At 32.0% G+C, this 20,359-nt stretch overlaps 1 protein-coding gene across 1 annotated transcript; it reads right to left on the bottom strand.

Annotated features, from left to right (window-relative positions):
• Positions 1–1,431: 1,431 nt before the first annotated feature.
• Positions 1,432–1,845, bottom strand: LOC149544142 (protein PHLOEM PROTEIN 2-LIKE A8-like). Its single transcript, XM_089795904.1, has one exon. The coding sequence runs from the start codon at positions 1,843–1,845 to the stop codon at positions 1,432–1,434; it is 414 nt and encodes a 137-aa protein (XP_089652030.1).
• Positions 1,846–20,359: the final 18,514 nt, after the last annotated feature.

Below are 20,359 nucleotides of genomic sequence, written 5' to 3'. Positions count from 1 at the left end.
ACGTTAAGAACATTTTTTTTTCTCAACACCCTTCATCCTCAATCATATGGAATATACTTTTGCTTTCTTCCTATCATACAAGCTAACTTTCTCTTTGTTTTCTAAGTTCAACTTGGAGAATATGTATGACATATATGTTGCATATTTACATGATGACACATTGTAGGTTACGTTAAATTTATATGTATGCAATGATTATATACTTTCATATCCAAATTCTTATGTTATGCATACATTTTGTGTCAATGCTACATATTTTTAGACATATAATCATTCTAGGATTCACATGCATCTCAAAGGAAAGATAGAAAAACTATAAATTTTGTATACCAATTATATTTTCAATTTATTTTTGTGTTTTTTCTAAGGAGAATCCCTTGATAAATAGATATATTGACAAATGTAATATCTACCCAAATGTCACACATATTTCATATTTAATTAACCCCCAACATTTTCTTTATGCACTCATATCTCGATAAAGTAGCATTCATTATACATTTATCAAATGATTATATGCATGCATATAATTTAAATCGATCCATTTTCGATGTCGTCATTAACGGACTGACCTTAGATTTATAGAATTGATCCACAAATATTAAAAAATAAATGTTCAAACTAATGTCCACTCATGCCAATTGCTTTCTTTAGAGGATGATTAATATAAATACATTTAATGCAATTCATTTTCTCATTTGATATGATTATGCCCTCAAAAACCATCATTTACATTTAGCATTTTAATTGATATAATAGAATAAATCTAAAATTGAATAATCGTTGTAGAAACATTTCCATAAGAATGAAGTTCTTGATTATTCATCAAGAGAACATGCATTTGTATTGAGGAAAATAATAATAGGCTGGGGCTATCCTCCTTACAAACTATATAGTTGACCAAGTTTCAAAAAATTGAAAACATCATGGATTTTCCAAAAAAATTAGCATTTGATCTTCATGATCTGCATAGTTTGTAGCCAAAAACATAAAAAAAAATTGAGAAAAAATTACTATAAATTTGTGAATCTTGAAAGGAAAAGTTTGGCTTAATTTTTTCTTTAATAAATTTTGTCTGGAGATCAACCTATCGCATAATAATATAATATATTGAATAGAATTTAATGTACATACGTTTAAAAATTGAATAATGATGAAAGCAGTTTTAAAATAGAGCTCCCTTTATGCTGAGTATTCTATAGCCTTTCATTTAGTTTTACAAATCCTGTACATACAGATGGAATATTCTTGAGCAGCATATCCTCATCTCTCCACATATATAACAACAAAATGCAAAAAAATAAACATTAGACTTTAAGAGTTTTGATTACACTTAATACAAAATACAAGAAAAAAATCAAACATCTAAACATTATCTTATAAGAGTTTAACTATGTGATTGATAAGAAATGAATAATTAGGGACTGATGCTCAATCCTTGCTATGAAGGATTGGACAGAGATGCCATGAAGCACCAAAGAGTGTTTCCTTCGACTTCTGAAGTTGCTTTGAGGTGAATCTGCCCTTCTCTTTAAGTCGTTGAAAGGCAGCCCCAAAAACTCCTTTCGTATATCGAAAATGTTTAGGTTGTACACCATAGAAAATGGGAATAATCTGAGCACAAGTTTTGGATTTCATTAATGCCAACTCTCGCAAGCACCACTTTGATTCTGCATAGTTCATTAAGAATATGGCTATATGAACCTTTCCTCTATTCATTATTGTTTCTAGTACACCGGCCACGTTATATCCCCATATAATGTGAAACTTTGAAATGTACTTTCTTCCACTTGCAAAGCTTTTCTGTGTTGTATTTGCCTTCTCTTTTGTATCGTTCAAATGCATCAAAATAGTCTCCTTTCAAATATCGTACATCTTTAGGCTTAACTTGGTAGAAGATGGGAACAATTCTACTGATTTTCCTTCTTTTGTGTATGAATGCCAGCTCTTCCAAACAGCGGTTGGATTGAGCATGATCCTTTGAAAATATGACAAAATGTAGGGAAGCACAATCGATTGTTGTTTTTACTTGTTGATCCACCAATTGACTCTCCTCTGAATTCAGAAAAACCTTCACTTGCATCGCTGCATATTTAAGCTTTTTAGATATCATGAGTCTAGCTAGCAGATGTTTGGCATGACTAATAAATACATCGGATGGTGCAGATTCTGCAACATGCGGAAAACTACTGCTAGTTTTGGAAGATGATGCAATGAAATTGGATTCAACGGTACAAAACAACAAAGGGAAAAAGATGGAAATCTAAAAGAAGAAAGGGATTCTTGGTATTCATCAAGCGAAGAGAAATCCAAAACATATAAAATGCTTAGGGGTTTAGGTAGCGCAACATAGAAATGTGAAGGAAGCCAAGCGGAACTAATAGAGAAGCGTGACGGGATACGATGTAATTAAATAAGAATAATAAAAGTAGCTCATTGTAGACAAAGGAGAAAGGAAGTTAGCACACAGGAATTTCCAATCAATCTTTTTGAAATTGTCTCTTTTCATTTTACTTTTCATGAAGCGATGAAATGATAGTGATCCAAGATAAAGAGTGGCTGAAACCATTCATTGGCGACCAGTCTTTGCATAAGTAACAGCGCGGAAGACCTGCAGAAGTATCATCTGCTAAGCACTTCTAAATTCATAGACTTCCAGCCGATAATCTAGAATTTCTGACCATCTAGAACTCTACGCCAAATCCACTTTCTTCATATAGATACTATCGTCTGGAAAGGGCTTTTAATTCGAAGACTTCCAGCTGTAGAATTGTAGACCATCTAGAACTCTTTATATATATAATTCATTTTTTTGAGTGGTTGTATTGTTTCATATATTCAACTGTCATATTTTGTACATGAAACTTTCAGCAATGTACCTTAGTGTGCAATGGGTACATGTGTAGATACGAGAGCTCAATTAAACAAAATTTTGACCTTACTTTTGTATATATACATGCAATATATTTAAATTTGTACATTTTCATATTTCTTTCTCTTACATCTTCCTCTATCTCATTAACTCTCCATCACTATGCATCCCTTATCTCTTCATCTCGACCTCCTTAAATATCACTTTCTATCTTTATCTTTACATCACTCCCTATCTCAATGTGCCTTCTTTATATATTTATATCTTCCATTCCTCTTTCTCTAAATTCCCCTCCCTCTCCTATCCTCTCCATGTCCCTCTTCTTTATCTTAGCATCTCTCCTCCTCTCGATCATCATCCCTTTGTCCCCTTCGGCAATATTGTAGTTTTTGTCAACACCAATTCAAGTTTAGGAAGATGTATCATTTGATGCCAAGGTCAAAGCTTAGATTCATATAACCTTTCGATCTAACTTTGTAGATAATAGTAATTGAATAATAAATAATAGTAAATAAATAATAAATAATCTAGGCTTAGAACTCAACAATTATTAACATGTCCAACTCAATTAAAAAATAAAACAATCAGCAACCAAGAAAGCTAAAAAATGATCAACTATTAGTAAATGAACCTGCATTATCTACACGTCATCATTTTCTTGAATTTTTAAAAATAATAATTAAAAAGTATCTATAACAAAACTAGTAGTAGGGGGTCTCCTCTCTTCTCCTACTTAAGGTGCCCACTTCAAGGTTGGTTAGGAATTATGCAACGGTGTCGTCTACCTAGCCCCATCATTCAGGATGGGTTGGATGTGCGCCCGTCCATGCCATGCCATGCAATTGCATCTGTGGGCCCCCGTTGCACTTTCTATAAGCGAGTGGCTATTAGACAGTAAAGGCATGAAGAGATGTGTGGGATGTTTTTTCAAATAAAGGTTCAAAATAGTGAATATTTTGTATATGTGCATGTGACTAGTTATATTTTTTAAATGTTTAGTTTTAATATTTATTATTTTAATATTTTATCAAACTAATAATGTTTATTATGTATATTTATTATTATTTTATATTGTTTAAGTTTAATATATATCATTAAGATATTCAATATATAAGTAGATTTATTTGTTTAATACATATTATCATTTACATAATAAATCTATATTTTAATTTTCATGTTAATTAAATTTAATTTTCATTAATGCAAGTAAATTTCATTGAATACGTATTAGTTTAATATAATTTGACATAACTATAATATACAATATTAGTTAGATAATAAGTTTTCAAATTAATCTAGTTAAAAATAAAAGTTTGCACTTGGTAAAATTTGAAAAAAAATATCATAACTTAAATAAATATATAATTAAGTTTCTATGGTGAGAAATCTAATAAAAAAAAAACTAAATGGACCTAAAATAAATTTGTTAGTGCTAATCATAAAATTTATCATTTATTTTCCTTTAACAAAGATTTTTTAAATGAAGTGATATAAATGAAGTAATATAATGAAGCGATAATAGAGTGATAGATGATGCCGCTCTATCCATAACCGTGGGGCTGGATAGATGATGTCACTCATCCATGGCATGGCATGGCAACTGTCGGCCCCGTCATCCAAGTGCATTTGCATTGGAAGCACAAACATTTATTTATTTATTCATAGTGCTTATTTTTATGTTTGATTCAATTTTGGTTAAGTTAAATTTATTAATAGTTCGATTTATTAATAGCTAGATTTATTTTTAGTTAGAGTTAGTAATATTTTAAATTAAATAGTGTTCAATAATACTATATTTAAAAGTTACATTTACATTTTAACTCTACATAAATATATTATATTTTTAGTTACTATAAATAATATATTTTTTAATATATCATAATAAAAATTAAGTTAGATTTATAGTTAAACTTATATAGATTTTTTTAGTGTATATATATATAATCTCGATTTACTAATTAATATTTTTAAAATTATTAAAATTATAAAAGATTAAAATATTAATATAAAAATTAGTTTAGTAAAAAATAAAATGCTTATATTAATAAAATTTTAAAAAATATATCATAATAAAATATTTATCTAATTAGATGTATGTAGACTTTCATTTTTAACTAAACTAATTCAAAATCATGTTATCTTATTGTTTTTTATATATGTATTATTATTTATAGCTTAAAGTGTTGTTTAGAATTGAATGTTAAATATTAAATTTTATCAAATGATATTTCCTTCAAACCTAGCCTTGTATTTCTCAATGCTACCATCTGCACCGTGCTTTATCTTATAGATCCAGCGTGATCCAACTACAGCCCTATCTGTTGATCTAGGTACTACCTCCTACACATCATTCTGCATTATTGAAGAATATTCCGCAACCATAGCATCTCACCATACCTGATGTTCTGCAGCTTCCTGATAGCTAGAAGGCTCACTATCTACCAACTGACTAACTAATGCCACATAGTCATTGAACTTGGTTGGTTGTCTTCGTTGTCTAGTACTCTTCCTAGGAGCTGCCACAAACTCCTGAGTATCCCTTTATGTATCTAGAACCACATGGTTCCTGCTGCCAACTGTAGAGGATGAAATGTCAACCTCTAAGTCTTGTAGATGCATTTCCTATTGCACCCGTTGCTCCATACTCTATGAATCTTCACTAACTGAGTCTACACTCGTACTGGTAACTGTACTTCAGCTTTGTTGCCCTTGACTTGGTCTTGGAGCTTCTATTGGTTGCTCACTTTGATCATCTGCTGGCAAATCTCTGGATCTCCTTAATGCCTTGTGCTCCATGAACTTGACATCCTGTCTGACAATAATTCTTTTAGTCCTCGGGATGAAAATCCTATATGCCTTTGAGGTCTCACTGTACCCAACAAAGTACCCCCTCTCTGCAGTCTGATCTAACTTTGTACGTATATCTCCAGGAATATGAAAATATGCCAAACTCTCGAATATCCTGAAGTGACTAACATCTGGCTTCTTCCCTGTGAAAGCCTCCTCTGGTGTCATCTTCCCTAGCACCTTGTGTGGAACTCTATTCTGAATGTAGACTGCTGTATTTCACGCCTCTGCCCATAAGTAATGGGGCATGTCCTGGTCATGTAGCATAGATCTTGCTGCCTTCGATATAGAACGATTCTTCCTCTCAGCAACTCCATTCTGCTGTGGATTGTAAGGAACAACCCATTCTCTCTTGATTCCTTCTCTAGTGCACAATTCCTGGAAGACATTTCCTTTGTACTCGCCTCCATTTTTTGATCGAAGAACCTTTATCTTCTTTCTTGTCGAGTTCTCCACAAGAGCCTTGAACTCTTGGAATCGACTGAAAACCTCATCCTTAGTCTTCAAGAAGTATATCCAGGTCTTTCTAGAGAAATTATCAATAAAAGTAACATAGTACTCATATCCTCTAAGAGATTTCATCGACATTGGTCCACAAACATTTGAATGTACTAGATCAAGAACACCCTTAGATCTGGTGTCACTCCTTGGAAAATATGCTTTCACAAACTTCCCCAACACACATCCCTTACATACATCGTCATGCTCTGTGTTCACCTCTGGAACACCTGTCATAGTCTCACGAAGCAATCTAAGTGCTCCATGATGAATATGGCCCATCCTCCTATGCCATAGCTCTCCAAGATCTCTAGGATTACTATTGCTCATAAGTGCCTTAGGAGTATCAAACTGCAATCTATAAAGGTGACCACTCCTAACTCCAATAGTTATGGGTGATTTCCAATCCTTGTGCTTAATCAACACGTGTCCCTCTAAAGAGTAAATTATACCCCCTATCCTGAAGAAAAGATAAAGAAATCAAATTCATACCTAAGCCTGACACATATAACACATCATGAAGAAGAATTATCTTTCCATTCTCCCTCTGAAACTGAACAGTCCCTTTCCCAATAGGGTTGAGTTTGGACAAGTTTCCCATAGAAATCTGGATGTTGGTGTCCTCCTCCTTGTAACTGGAGAAGTACTCTCTAACTCCTGTCATATGAAATGATGCTCCACTATCTATATACCAAAAACATTGTGAGGTTGAGCTAACCATACAAGCTATGAGTGCAAACTCATCTTCCATTCTGCTAGAGAGTTCTTTTGCACTTGCTGAAGCTGCCACCTACGTCTTACCCTTTTTCCTCTTTGGTCAATCACTGACATAGTGGCCAAACTCGTGACATCCAAAGCACTTGACCTTAGAAAGGTCCTTCTTCTTCTTTTCACTTTGTGAATTTGATCCTTTGCTAGATCCCTTCTTTGCTTTCCATTTACCTGCTAGGGCAACGTTCTCTTGTTCCACCTCATTTTTCTGAATCTTGTTGGCCCCATTGACAAGACTTAGTCTAAACTCCTCTTGAGTGAAATCATTCCATAGTTGATCCCAACTCCGTAAAGTATCTTGTCCACTGACAATTTGAACAAAGACACTCCATTGTTTAGTAAACCCATTTAGGGCTATTCTCACTAGCTCATCATCACTAGGGCTATCTCCAACAGCTGTTAATTCATCCTTGACAAGTCTGAGCCTGGTGAGGTAACTTGTGACACTTCTCCTTGATTCATCCGTGTATTCTTTAGCTTCTTTCTGAGAATCAACTTCCTATTGGTGGTAGCATTTTGGTACAGATTTACAATGGCATCCCACATCTTCTTTGCTGTATCTAGCTCTGAGATATGTGGAACAATATTATCCTTGACACCATCAAGGATAATCCTCCTTGCTTTGGCATCATCCTTCCTATATGTTGCAAGCTGTGTAGCATCCGTTGGTACAGGTACACCACTGGTAGCATAATCCTTGATACCATTCTCTTCCAACAATAAAGAAATTCTGGCCTTCCTGACACAAAAATTTGAGGCACCATCCAATCTATCCTAATCTCTCAAACCAACTAAAGCCATCTCAAGGGTTTAAAGCAATAATAAATCTAAAGAGATCAAAATTTCTTTGCTAGGGAAAAACTCTTCTACCCTTAACAATGCTCTAATACCATGTGAAAAATCAAACTATTGCAGTCACTAATCATTAATCTCCTATCATAAATGATTATTAAACTGCTGAAAACAAATTTCCAGCTAATATTGAAAAATAACACAACTGCAACTTCACTTATAAAATACGGAAAGAAATGCGCAACACAATATTTTCGGACAAATTGTCCCTGGCAAAACCCCTAAGGGAAAACCAGTTCTATAGATGAGGAATTATATTAAACTTCAGCAAATCAAGAGATACAAAAATTCCTTGCCTCTCATTGGCAGAACTCCGACAACCTCCTAATTTATCCTACTGATATTCCTCACTGCTATCCCTGCGCTAACACTGCGCCCTTGCTAACACTGCAAGAATGTTTCCTAACACTGCAAACTGCTTCTCCAAACTTCTTCCTCCAACTGACCCAATGACCCCTTTTTATACTACTCCTGTTGGAAACCAACGACTGAGATTAAATCAAACCAACAACTGAGATTAAGACAACTTGATAGCCAATAATAGAATTGGTTGCAAAGTGTCCAAGAGGGAATCAATAAAATTAGTAAATAATAACCATTTACTAATTTTTGGCAAGTGGACAAACAGTTGTCCAAACCACCCATAAATACAACTGCTATTCATAGATAATTACAAACAGCTATCCAAGCTACCCATAAATACTACTGCTATTTTTGGGTCAGAAATAATAGCTCTCGAACTAACAATAATTAACATTTCTTTGTGGTAAAATATACGCAAGGCCTATGAGAGATGTTCATTACAACGTACACATTAATCATCGCGGTCCTGATGTTAAGCGTTCATTGGCCCTAGCTATCCATAACAAGCCTAAGGACATGGGACTGAAGGTGTTTCTAGATTCAGAAGAGGTTAGATTGGGGGATCACATCGCTGGTGTAATAGAAGAAGCAATAAGGAGTGCCAAGATTCATATTGCTATATTTTCCATGAACTATGCAGAATCCCCTTGGTGTTTGTCAGAGCTGACACTTATGCTATAGACAGGCACTAGAATTGTTCCTATTTTCTACTATGTTGACCCCGTGGATGTCTGATATGCTAAAGGGGTCTATGCTCATGCATTTGATAAGCATGTAGAGATGGGAAGATATGCCTTGAAAAATATTTTGGAGTGGAAGAAGGCACTTTAAAATGTGTCATTTAATGTTGGCCACATCGTTAAGAGCAAGGAGTGAGTACTAATTGCTTGACCTTTTATTTATCAATACTTCCTCTGCAATTTTCTTTTATATTTTACTAGAATAAAGTCAACTGTTATAGCCTGATTCTTATTCAATTTTGTGTTTGCATTTATAGGGATGAAAACACGATGCTCGAGCATATCACTCATCGTGTGGGGATAGAGGTTAGAGAAGTACCACCGGTGGCCGCAGAACGTCCGATGAGCAATGTAGATGGAGTTGTATAGGACTCTGAATTGAGGACAAAATTATAAATGTAAATAATTATACAACAACTATTCAAGTAATTGATGTATTCCACACAAATATTAAAGTATTGAGTAATGTGACACAATGACTTTCGCGTCACCCTGTAGATGTTCTTTCGAGAGGTGCATAAAAATTGTGGATAAGACATTGTTATTTGACTAGTGGTCGAGTAGATTCTGGATGCTTCTACGCTTCTTCAAGCTGTGGTTTCTGACAGTTTAGTAAATTTTCAAGGCATTTCTGTGCCTAAATAAATGTAATAGCACAATAAGATTTTCAAGGCCCCATTGTTAGTGAGATCCCAAATGACCCACTTAGCATAGAGGGAAATCCCCTATTTGCGAGTGGAAAGCAGTCCAAGAGCATAAGAGTCTTTGGGTAGACATAAAAGTCCTAGGCAGCTCCATAAAACTCATGATGCACAACATCAGAGGTCCAGATGAAATCCCTTAGTAGGCATTCAAGTTTGAGGTATGAAGCTCTGGAAGGAGCCAAACATGATGAATAATAGACATGTGTTGCAGCCAACACTTTAGAATAAATCTAAAATTTTCTTACAACAGAGAGAGGTTTGGTAATCCAATAGTCCAATTTCTTCTCAATTTGTGCCAAGAAAACATTCCATAACTCCGCAGGGGAAGCTTAAAAAGAGAAAGCAATGCCCAAAAATTGAAAAATTTTGCCATGCTAAACTCATTTCCACCCATAACCCTACAATAATTGAGGCCTTGACATGAAGGATTGTCTATAGCAAAGGGTCTTGTTCAATTAAATAGTAGACCTCAAGGAAAGGAAAAATGTATTGAAGTATTGTAAAGCGTTGGCAATATTATCTTCATCCTCCAGGAGTGTGAGAAAGGAGTCATCTGCAAAATGGGCATTCACAAGCTACATAAAGGAATTTGAGGGATTTATGCCACACACAAGACCCCGAGAGATAGTGTTGGCAAGAAGATAGCCTAACCCTTCGGTCGCCAAAACATAAATAGAACGCCCTAAAGGAAAATCTCGATGGATAGATTTGTAGATCCTCAAAGCTTCATATTGCTGGCCATTTATGGTAATACAAGTAGAGGCATCAACAAAAAGCATCTAAACTGATTACAAAAAGGGCTTGAAGCATGGCCAAAATGAAGGGCCATTCAATCCAATCATAGGCTTTGGAAAAATCAATCTTAAGAAACAAGGCCTATAGTTTGGACAAATGAGCCTACTCCATACCTTCCCAAACAACAATAATATTATCTAGAATATATCATAATTTAATGGAACTAATTTGTTCAAGATGAACAATCTATGGGAGCAGATGCTAGATTTAAAGGGAGAGAGCCTTGGCAATGACCTTGTTGGAGACATTCAACAAAGTGATGGGCCTACAATTGCATATGTCTTCATGATCACTAGCTTTAGATATGAATTTGATATTACCCTTATTAATAATGTTGACTAGGGAATGAGAATTGTATGCTTCTTCATATATACCTGATACATATTAGGAAAATTGTTATCCCATAGAGCTTTGTAAAATTCACATGGGAAACCATCACATAGAGCTTTTTAGGGTTTTTTTTCCTACTATATCCTCTCACACAACTGCCTCAAGGTCTCCATCATCACTCTCCATAGACTACACATCTTAACTAGAGAAAAAATCCTAGTCATACAAACCCCTCGTCCTCAAAACCAAATCATACAGATAGAGCTAATAGAGAAAGGTATGAGCTTGTAGCATGATCACCTGTAAAGTGGTGAAAATACACATTCCAAAATGATAAAGAAAGAAGGTAAGAATTAATGAATGTTGGAGATGACTTGAATGGTAGTCATTACTCCTACATTATTTCCAACCATTGGATGACAATTTTAGCCCCTCACTCTTCAAGTAAGGAAATTCCTACGATGTTAATTATAAATATTTTGAATTATTTGATGATATATAATCTAATGAATACATTTGTGCAGTTTTAATTAAGAAATAAAAGCTCAAATTTATTTTAAATTAATTGAAAGCATGCATTGACCTTGTTATAAATGATCAAATTTTATATTCTCATTGAATTAGTATGTGATAAATTTAATTTTTAATTTTCAAAATAATAGAATTATCTGAAATATACATAAAACATAAGTAAATTCTAAGTCTTCCTTTATGAATTTTATTTTAACTATATTGTACATTGTTTCTATTTTGTGTTTATGTTTTTTAAATGGGTGTAAATTATTATTCATTCATGGGAGCTTAAAGACAATTCAATTTTAGGGACCAATAGTTAAAAAGCTATATGACTTGCTTATTTAGCCATTCCAAATTCACAAGTCAAATTTTCTCACAACAGCACACAAATGTGAATTTTTTAGTAATATTTTTTAATCTATTATTTCATTTAAAAAAATCATTTTCATTCTAATATTTTGTTAAAAAATTATTCTATAAATTTATTAATTTTAAAATTTCACAAGAAATATCTACTTTATTTAAATAAAAAATAATTAATAACTAAAAAAATAATAGATTAATAACAATTGACAATCCAATTGGAAAATATATATTTTTAAAAAAAAAAATATCTTATCATTGACAAGCTCAAAGGCATGAACTCCATCTCGCCAAGAGCTCTTATTATTGAATGATCTAGACAATGTTAGTTAAATTTTATTTTCAAATAAATATAATTATGGTTAATTTCTTATCATGTTAATAGATGTGTGGGGAGAAAGAGAAGGAAGAGAGATGATTTTATATTAGTGAAAGTGCTCATATATTACATCATTCATAATCCTTCATTATAACTATCATATTCTAGCATAAAGGATGGTGTTGATGTGAATACTAATTATTTTTATTAATGTTTAATAACCATCAATATTGAACTTGAGTGTTGTGTACATTCTAAGTAGGCTATGTTATATACTTCAACTTGTTTGTCAAAATTTACATGCACATGTACTATAATTTTTTTAGTATATTTAAAAATTTTAGATGCTTCAACTTCTAGAAAAAATAAACCTCACAATAAAATAATTTTACTTAATTCAAATAAGTTCTTTTTAGATATTATCAATCTTTTAATTATAAGTGTCAACCACATTATGCACACTCTTTTATGTAATTCATAACAGATTAAATTAGTAAATATCAATATATTTCAAGATTCGATTGGGTGTTCTGTTAGAATCCAATAAACACATACAATTGAATCCAAAAATATATTGATATTTACTAATAGCTTGTGAAAATTTGATACTATTAAGTTAAATTAGAATATCCTTATTATGATCCATGATTGTACGTTATGGCGATTGGTCCATCCATTTTCTCCAAATTCACTCGACCTTATGAACATTTTTTTTTCTCAACACCCTTCATCCTCAATCATATGGAATCTACTTTTGCTTTTTTCCTATCATACAAGCTAACTTTCTCTTTGTTTTCTAAGTTCAACTTGGAGAATATGTATGACATATATGTTGTATATTTACATGACGACACATTGTAGGTTACGTTAAATTTATATGTATGCAATGATTATATCCTTTCATATCCAAATTCTTATGTTATGCATACATTTTGTGTCAATGCTACCAATTATATTTTCAATTTATTTCTGTGTTTTTTTTAAGGAGAATCACTTGATAAATAGATATATTGACAAATGGAATATCTACCCAAATGTCACACATATTTCATATTTAATTAACCCCCAACATTTTCTTTATGCAGTCATATCTCAATAAAGTAGCATTAATTATAAAATTATCAAATGATTATATGCATGCATATAATTTAAATTGATCCATTTTCGATGTTTTCGTTAAGGGACCGACCTTAGATTTATAGAATTGATCCACAAATATTGAAAGTTAATTGTTCAAAATAATGTGCACTCATGCCAATTGTTTTCTTTAGAGGATGACTAATATAAATACATTTAATGCAATTCATTTTCTCATTTGATATCATTATGCACTCAAAAACCATCATTTACATTTAGCATTTGAATTGATATAATAGAATAAATCTAAAATTGAATAATCATTCTAGAAACATTTCCATAAGAATGAAGTTCTTGATTGTTCATCAAGAGAACATGCATTTGTATTGAGGAAAAAAATAATAGGCCGCGGCTATCCTCCTTACAAACTGTATAGTTGACCAAGTTTAAAAAAATTGAAAACATCATGGATTTTCCAAAAAAATCAGCATTTGATCTTCATGATCTGCATAGTTTGTAGCCGAAAACAACAAAAAATTTGAGAAAAAATTACTATAAATTTGTGAATCTGGAAAGGAAAAGTTTGGCTTTATTTTTTCTTTAATAAATTTTGTCTAGAGATCAAGCTATCGCATAATAATATAATATATTGAATACAATTTAATGTACATACATTTAAAAATTGAATAATGTTGAAAGCAGTTTGAAAATAGAGCTCCCTTTATGCTGCGTATTCTGCAGCCTTTCATTTAGTTTTACAAATCTTGTACATACAGATGGAATATTCTTGAGCAGCATATCCTCATCTCTCCACATATATAACAACAAAATGTGAAAAAATAAACATTAGACTTTAAGAGTTTTGATTACACTTAATACAAAATACAAGAAAAAAATCAAACATCTAAACATTATCTTATAAGAGTTTAACTATGTAATTGATAAGAAATGAATAATTAGGGACTGATGCTCAATCCTTGCTATGAAGGATTGGACTGAGATGCCATGAAGCACCAAAGAGTGTTTCCTTTGACTTTCGAAGCTGCTTTGAGGTGAATCTACCCTTCTCTTTAAGTCATTGAAAGGCATCCCCAAAAACTCCTTTTGTATATCGAAAATGTTCAGGTTGTACACCATAGAAAATGGGAATAATCTGAGCACAAGTTTTGGATTTCATAAATGCCAACTCTCGCAAGCACCACATTGATTTTGCATAGTTCATTGAAAATATGGCTATATGAACCTTTCCTCTTTTCATTACAGTTTGTAGTACACCGAGCATGTTATCTCCCCATATAATGTGAAACTCTGAAATGTACTTTCTTCCACTTGCGAAGCTTTTTTGAGTTGTATTTGCCTTCTCTTTTGTATCGCTCAAATGCATCAAAATAGTCTCCTTTCAAATATCGTACATCTTCAGGCTTAACTTGGTAGAAGATGGGAACAATTCTACTGATTTTCCTTGTTCTGTGTATGAATGCCAGCTCTTCCAAATAGAGGTTGGATTGAGCATGCTCCTTTGAAAATATGACAAAATACAGGGAAGCACAATCGATTGTTGTTTTTACTTGTTGATCCACAAATTAACGCACTTCTGAATTTAGAAAAACCTTCACTTTCATCGCTACATATTTAAGCTTTTCAGAGATCATGAGTCTAGCCAGCAGATGTTTGGCGTGACATATACATACATCGGATGGTCCAGATTCTGCAACATGCAGAAAACTTCTGCTAGTGTTCGAAGATGATGCCATGAAATTGGATTCGATGGTACAAACGAACAAAGGAAGAAAGATGGAAATCTAAAAGAAGAAAGGGATTCTTGTTATTCATCAGGTGAAGAGAAATCAAAAACATATAAAAAGCTTAGAGGTGCAGGTAGCGCAACAGAGAAATGTGAAGGAAGCCAGCCGGAACTAACAGAGAAGCGTGAAGGGATACGATGTAATTAAATAAGAATAATAAAAGCAGCTCATTGCAGACAAAGGAGAAAGGAAGTTAGCACACAGGAACTTTCAATCAATCTTTTTGAAATTGTCTCTTTTCGTTTCATTTTCCGTGAAGCGAAGAAATGATAGTGATCCAAGAAAAGAGTGACTAAAACCATTCATTGGCAACCATTCATTGAAACCATTCATTGCCAACATTTTCTATAAGCGAGTGGCTATTAGATAGTAAATTCATGAAGAGATGTGTGGAATGTTTTTTCAAATAAAGGTTCAAAATAGTGAATATTTTTTATATGTGCATGTGATTAGTTATAAATTTTAAATGTTTAGTTTTAATATTTATTATTTTATTATTTTATCAAACTAATAATGTTTATTATGTATATTTATTATTATTTTATATTGTTTACGTTTAATATATATCATTAAGATATTAAATACATAAGTAGATTTATTTGTTTAATACATATTATCATTTACATAATAAATCTATATTTTAATTTCATGTTAATTAAATTTAATTTTCATTAATGCTAGTAAATTTAAATGAATACGTATTAGTTTAATATAATTTGACATAACTATAATATACAATATTAATTAGATAATAAGTTTTCAAATTAATCGAGCTAAAAATAAAAGTTCGCACTTGGTAAAATTTGAAAAAAAATATCATAACTTAAACAAAAATATAATTAAGTGGTTATGATGAGAAATCTAATAAAAAAAAACTAAATGGACTTAAAAGAATTTTTTAGTGTTAATCATAAAATTTATCATTTATTTTCCTTTAACAAAGATTTTTTAAATGAAGTGATATAAATAAAGTAATATAATGAAGCGATAATAGAGTGATAGATGATGTTACTCTATCCATAACCGTGGGGCTAGATAGATGACATCACTCATCCATGGCATGTCATGGCAATTGTCGGCCCCATTGTCCAAGTGCATTTGCATTGGAAGCACAAACATTTATTTATTTATTCATAGTGCTTGTTTCATATGTTTGATTCAATTTTGGTTAAGTTAAATTTATTAATAGTTCGATTTATTAATAGCTAGATTTATTTTTAGTTAGAGTTATTAATATTTTAATTTAAATAGTGTTTAATAATACTATATTTAAAAGTTACATTTACATTTTAACTCTTCATAAATATGTTATATTTTTAGTTGCTATAAATAAGATTTTGTTTAGTATATCATAATAAAAATAGTTAAAGTTATTAATATTTTTTCTATTAGATATAAGTGTTACAAAAAGGAGGAGAACCAAAAAGGTCACCATGATAGAAAATAAGGAGGCCAAACCTCACCACAAAGAAGTACAGACCGTTGTACATCAAGTCAGAAACACAACAGAAGAGAAGAGGAACAGTCTAGCTAAGAACATCATAGGGCGTATCCACCCACGCTGTCCAACCGAAGGGGCCCTCCATTCAAACAATTCTTTTGTGCTCTTGAATCTGCATCAACATGAATAATTCCTCTTTTCTAGCATGCCCTTTCTCTTTGATCTCCCTGGTTAGCCTATTACAAGCATGCGTGAAAAATTGCAAGTCATCCAAAGTTCTATGGCATTGGTACCCATCATGCAAGAACCTTCTCAATTTCTCCTGCTCAATCAACATGGTAGCTTGCACTTGCAAGTAGATTTTAAATTAAATAGTGTTTAATAATATTATATTTAAAAGTGACATTTACATTTTAACTCTACATAAATATATTATATTTTTAGTTACTATAAATAATATTTTTTTTAGTATATCATAATAAAAATTAAGTTAGATTTATAGTTAAACTTATATAGATTTTTTTAGTATATATATATATATATATATATATATATATATATATATATATATATATATATATATATATATATATATATATATATATATATATATATATATATATATATATAATCTTGATTTACTAATTAATATTTTTAAAATTATTAAACTTATAAAAGATTAAAATATTAATTTATAAATTAATTTATTAAAAAATAGAATGCTTTTATTAATAAATTTTAAAAAAAAATATCATAATAAAATATTTATCTAATTAGATGTATGTAGACTTTCATTTTTAACTAAATTAATTCAAAATCTTATTATCTTATTTTTTTTTATATATGTATTATTATTTATAACTTAAAGTGTTGTTTAGAATTGAATGTTAAATATTAAATTTTGTCAAATGATATTTCCTTCAATTTTTATGTTAACTATTATTTTCCTTATTAAATTTGTAACAAAATAATATTTTCTTATGAAATATTAAATATTTATTTTATTTCTTAGATTTTAATAATGACTCTATTGAATTAGAATTTTAAAATTAATTAATTAATAGAGTTAATATCACTCTATAATTGTTTCATTATATTACTAACTCTATTATATTACTTCATTTAAAAAATCTTTGTTAATGGAAAATAAATGATAAATTTTATGATTAACACTAAAAAAATTATTTTAGGTCCATTTAGTTTTTTTTTTTTTAAATTAGATTTTTCACCATAGGCACTTAACTATATTTTTATTTAAGTTATGATAATTTTTTAAAAATTTTACAAAGTGTCAACTTTTATTTTTAACTAGATTAATCCGAAAACTTATTATATAATTAATATTGTGTATCATAGTTATGTTGAATTATATTAAACTAATATGTATTCATTTAAATTTAATAACATTAATGAAAATTAAATTTAATTAACATGAAAATTAAAATATAGATTTATTATGTAAATAATATGTATTAAACAAATAAATCTACATATATATTGAATATTTTAATGATATATATTAAACTTAAATAATACACAATAATAAAAATATACATAATAAACATTACCAGTTCAATATAATAATAAAATAAAAATATTAAAGCTAGACATTTAAAATTTATAACTAATCACATACATATATACAAAATATTATTCACTATTTTGACACTAAAAAGAGAAAAAAATTATGAACCTTTATTTGAAAAAACATCCCACACGTCGACATCTCTTAATGCCTTTACCGTGTGACGGCCACTCGCTTGGACAAAGTGAAACTGGGGCCTGCGGATGATGCCATGGCATGGCATGGAGGGGTGTGCATCCAGCCCATCCCGAACGATCGGGCTGGGTAGACGACGCCGAAATTGAGTTCTTTTTTTCCCACTTCGATGAAAATTTTAATGTACCCAACGAATATGTAGTTATCTATAAAAGGTTGTCTATGAAGCAATGTATTTGCACTTGATTTGACTAAAGTTTAAAGATATTGAAATAATTATTTTCTTAAAATAAAAAAATGCACAATCAGAATAATTTAGCAAACCCGTTTTCATTTAGCCACTCGGTAATTAGATGTAATTAGATGTTTTCCCTAAATTCGGTGGAACAACAAGTGAGACACCAACAACTACGAAATGGGATTCCACAGATGAAAATTCTTCTGCGCCTTCTGCTTCTATTCGGAGATGCTTCCGCGTTTCTCCCGCATGGTTTCCTTCCCAATTTGGTTGGCAGCCGTGCAATCGACACGTTCGACTCCACATTACAACTAGAGCACTTCTTTCATGCGTTTATTTTACCTCAACTTTTTTATTTGCTCCATCTTATCTCAACAAGAAGACGAACAACCCTTCTAGTTTTGTCCTTCAGTTCTATTTCTGTTGTCTTGTTTCATCAAATCTAATTTCATGGCATCTACTTCCAACACTAGCAGTGGCCAAGAGCTCGAAGAAATTGCCCCATCTACATTTAATTCTGGTGGATCCACAATATCAAAGCTGGAAGAAGGCCAAAGGAGTACGAAATGTCAAATAAAACTTCAGCTGTCCTCAACTAGTCACTCTAACTCTTTTAGTCAGACTCTGTCATGCTTCTTCATTTCTTCGTTTCTTCCGCGGGGTTACCTCTGCGAGTACACACAGTCTACGCGTTTAGTCCCACATTTATTTCTCATTACTTATCCCTCTCCTGCTCTTTTATATGCACCCACTCCTTTTCTCTTTGAACGCCCCTTTTTTCAACCTTTGTCATGTTCTCTTAAATCTAATTTCATGGCATCTTCTTCTAACCCACACAGTGGTGTTCCGTTAAATTGCCAACACGCTGAAGAATTTCCATCATCCACATCTGCTTCTTGTGCATCCACCATGCCTGTGAAAGATTTCCTGCATTATGATGTATTTATCAATCATTTTAAACATCCTCTGGGTGTAGCAATTTATAAAGAGCTTGATGCGTTGGGACTGAAGGTTTTTCTAAATTCAGAAGAGCTCAATTTGCGGGATGAAGAAGTAGAAGTAGCTTTTAAGAATGCCTGGCTTTACATTCCAATATTTTCAGAGGGCTATGCACAATCCAACCGGTGCTTAGAAGAGCTGTCATCCATGCACAACAGGGGTAAATTAGGCACTAAAATTGTTCCTATTCTCTGGCATGTTAAGACTGATGATGTACGCTATGTAAAAGGAGGCTACGCATTTGACCCAAACAAGCTTGAACACGACTCTGAGAAACTAGAGGATTGGACGAAAGCGCTTTACGACGTTTCACATTATGTAGGTCCGGTCGTTGAGAGCAAGGAGTAAGTACTAAGTACCCATCTCTCCACCAGATGCACTCAGCGTTTACTAATTGATTCATTCTTTTATCTTGAGGCTCATAGACTTCAGTTATCCATATAACTTTTGACGTTTACTCTATTTTCTTCGTTCTCGAATGTGTCCAGGGACGAAGACATGCTGCTGAAGATAATTACAGAGTAGGTAGCGAAAGAGGGAAAAATGTGTCAAGAATTTGTAGGACCAGCTAACACTAGTTCAAGCATCCAACAACAGGGAGAAGAATTTGCAGCAACTACATCTACTTCAGGTGGATCGATAATGCTTGTGAAAAAGGTTAAGTATGATGTATTTATTAACCATTGGGGTCCTGATGTCAAACGTACACTCGCCACAACTATCTATAAAATTCTCACAGGAATGGGACTGAAGTTTTTTCTGGATTCAGAAGAGCTTAAGTGGGGGGTCACTTTCCTAGTGTACTGGAACAAGTAATAAAGAGTACCTGGCTTAACATAGCTATATTTTCAGAGGACTATGCAATGTCCAAGTGGTGTTTGTGAGAGCTTTCGTTGATTAGCGGAAGAGAAGGCAGTAAGTTTGTTCCCATTTATTACCATGTCTTTCCGTATGAATTAAGATATATTGGAAAGGGAAGCTATGGTAAGGCATTTGGGCGGCACCAAGACAAGGGTAGATATAACCCAGAGAAGCTGGAGGAGTGGAAGGAAGCACTTCACCATGCTCCATTTTGTGCGGGTCATATCGTCAATAGCAAAGAGTAAGTA

The sequence above is a fragment of the Cupressus sempervirens genome, chromosome 8 (assembly GCF_028749045.1).
Source record: "Cupressus sempervirens isolate cs-2001-9-10 chromosome 8, ASM2874904v1, whole genome shotgun sequence".
Lineage (NCBI taxonomy): Eukaryota > Viridiplantae > Streptophyta > Pinopsida > Cupressales > Cupressaceae > Cupressus > Cupressus sempervirens.
Note: the sequence above shows the minus strand (reverse complement) of the source record. Positions and strands in the feature narration are given on the sequence as shown.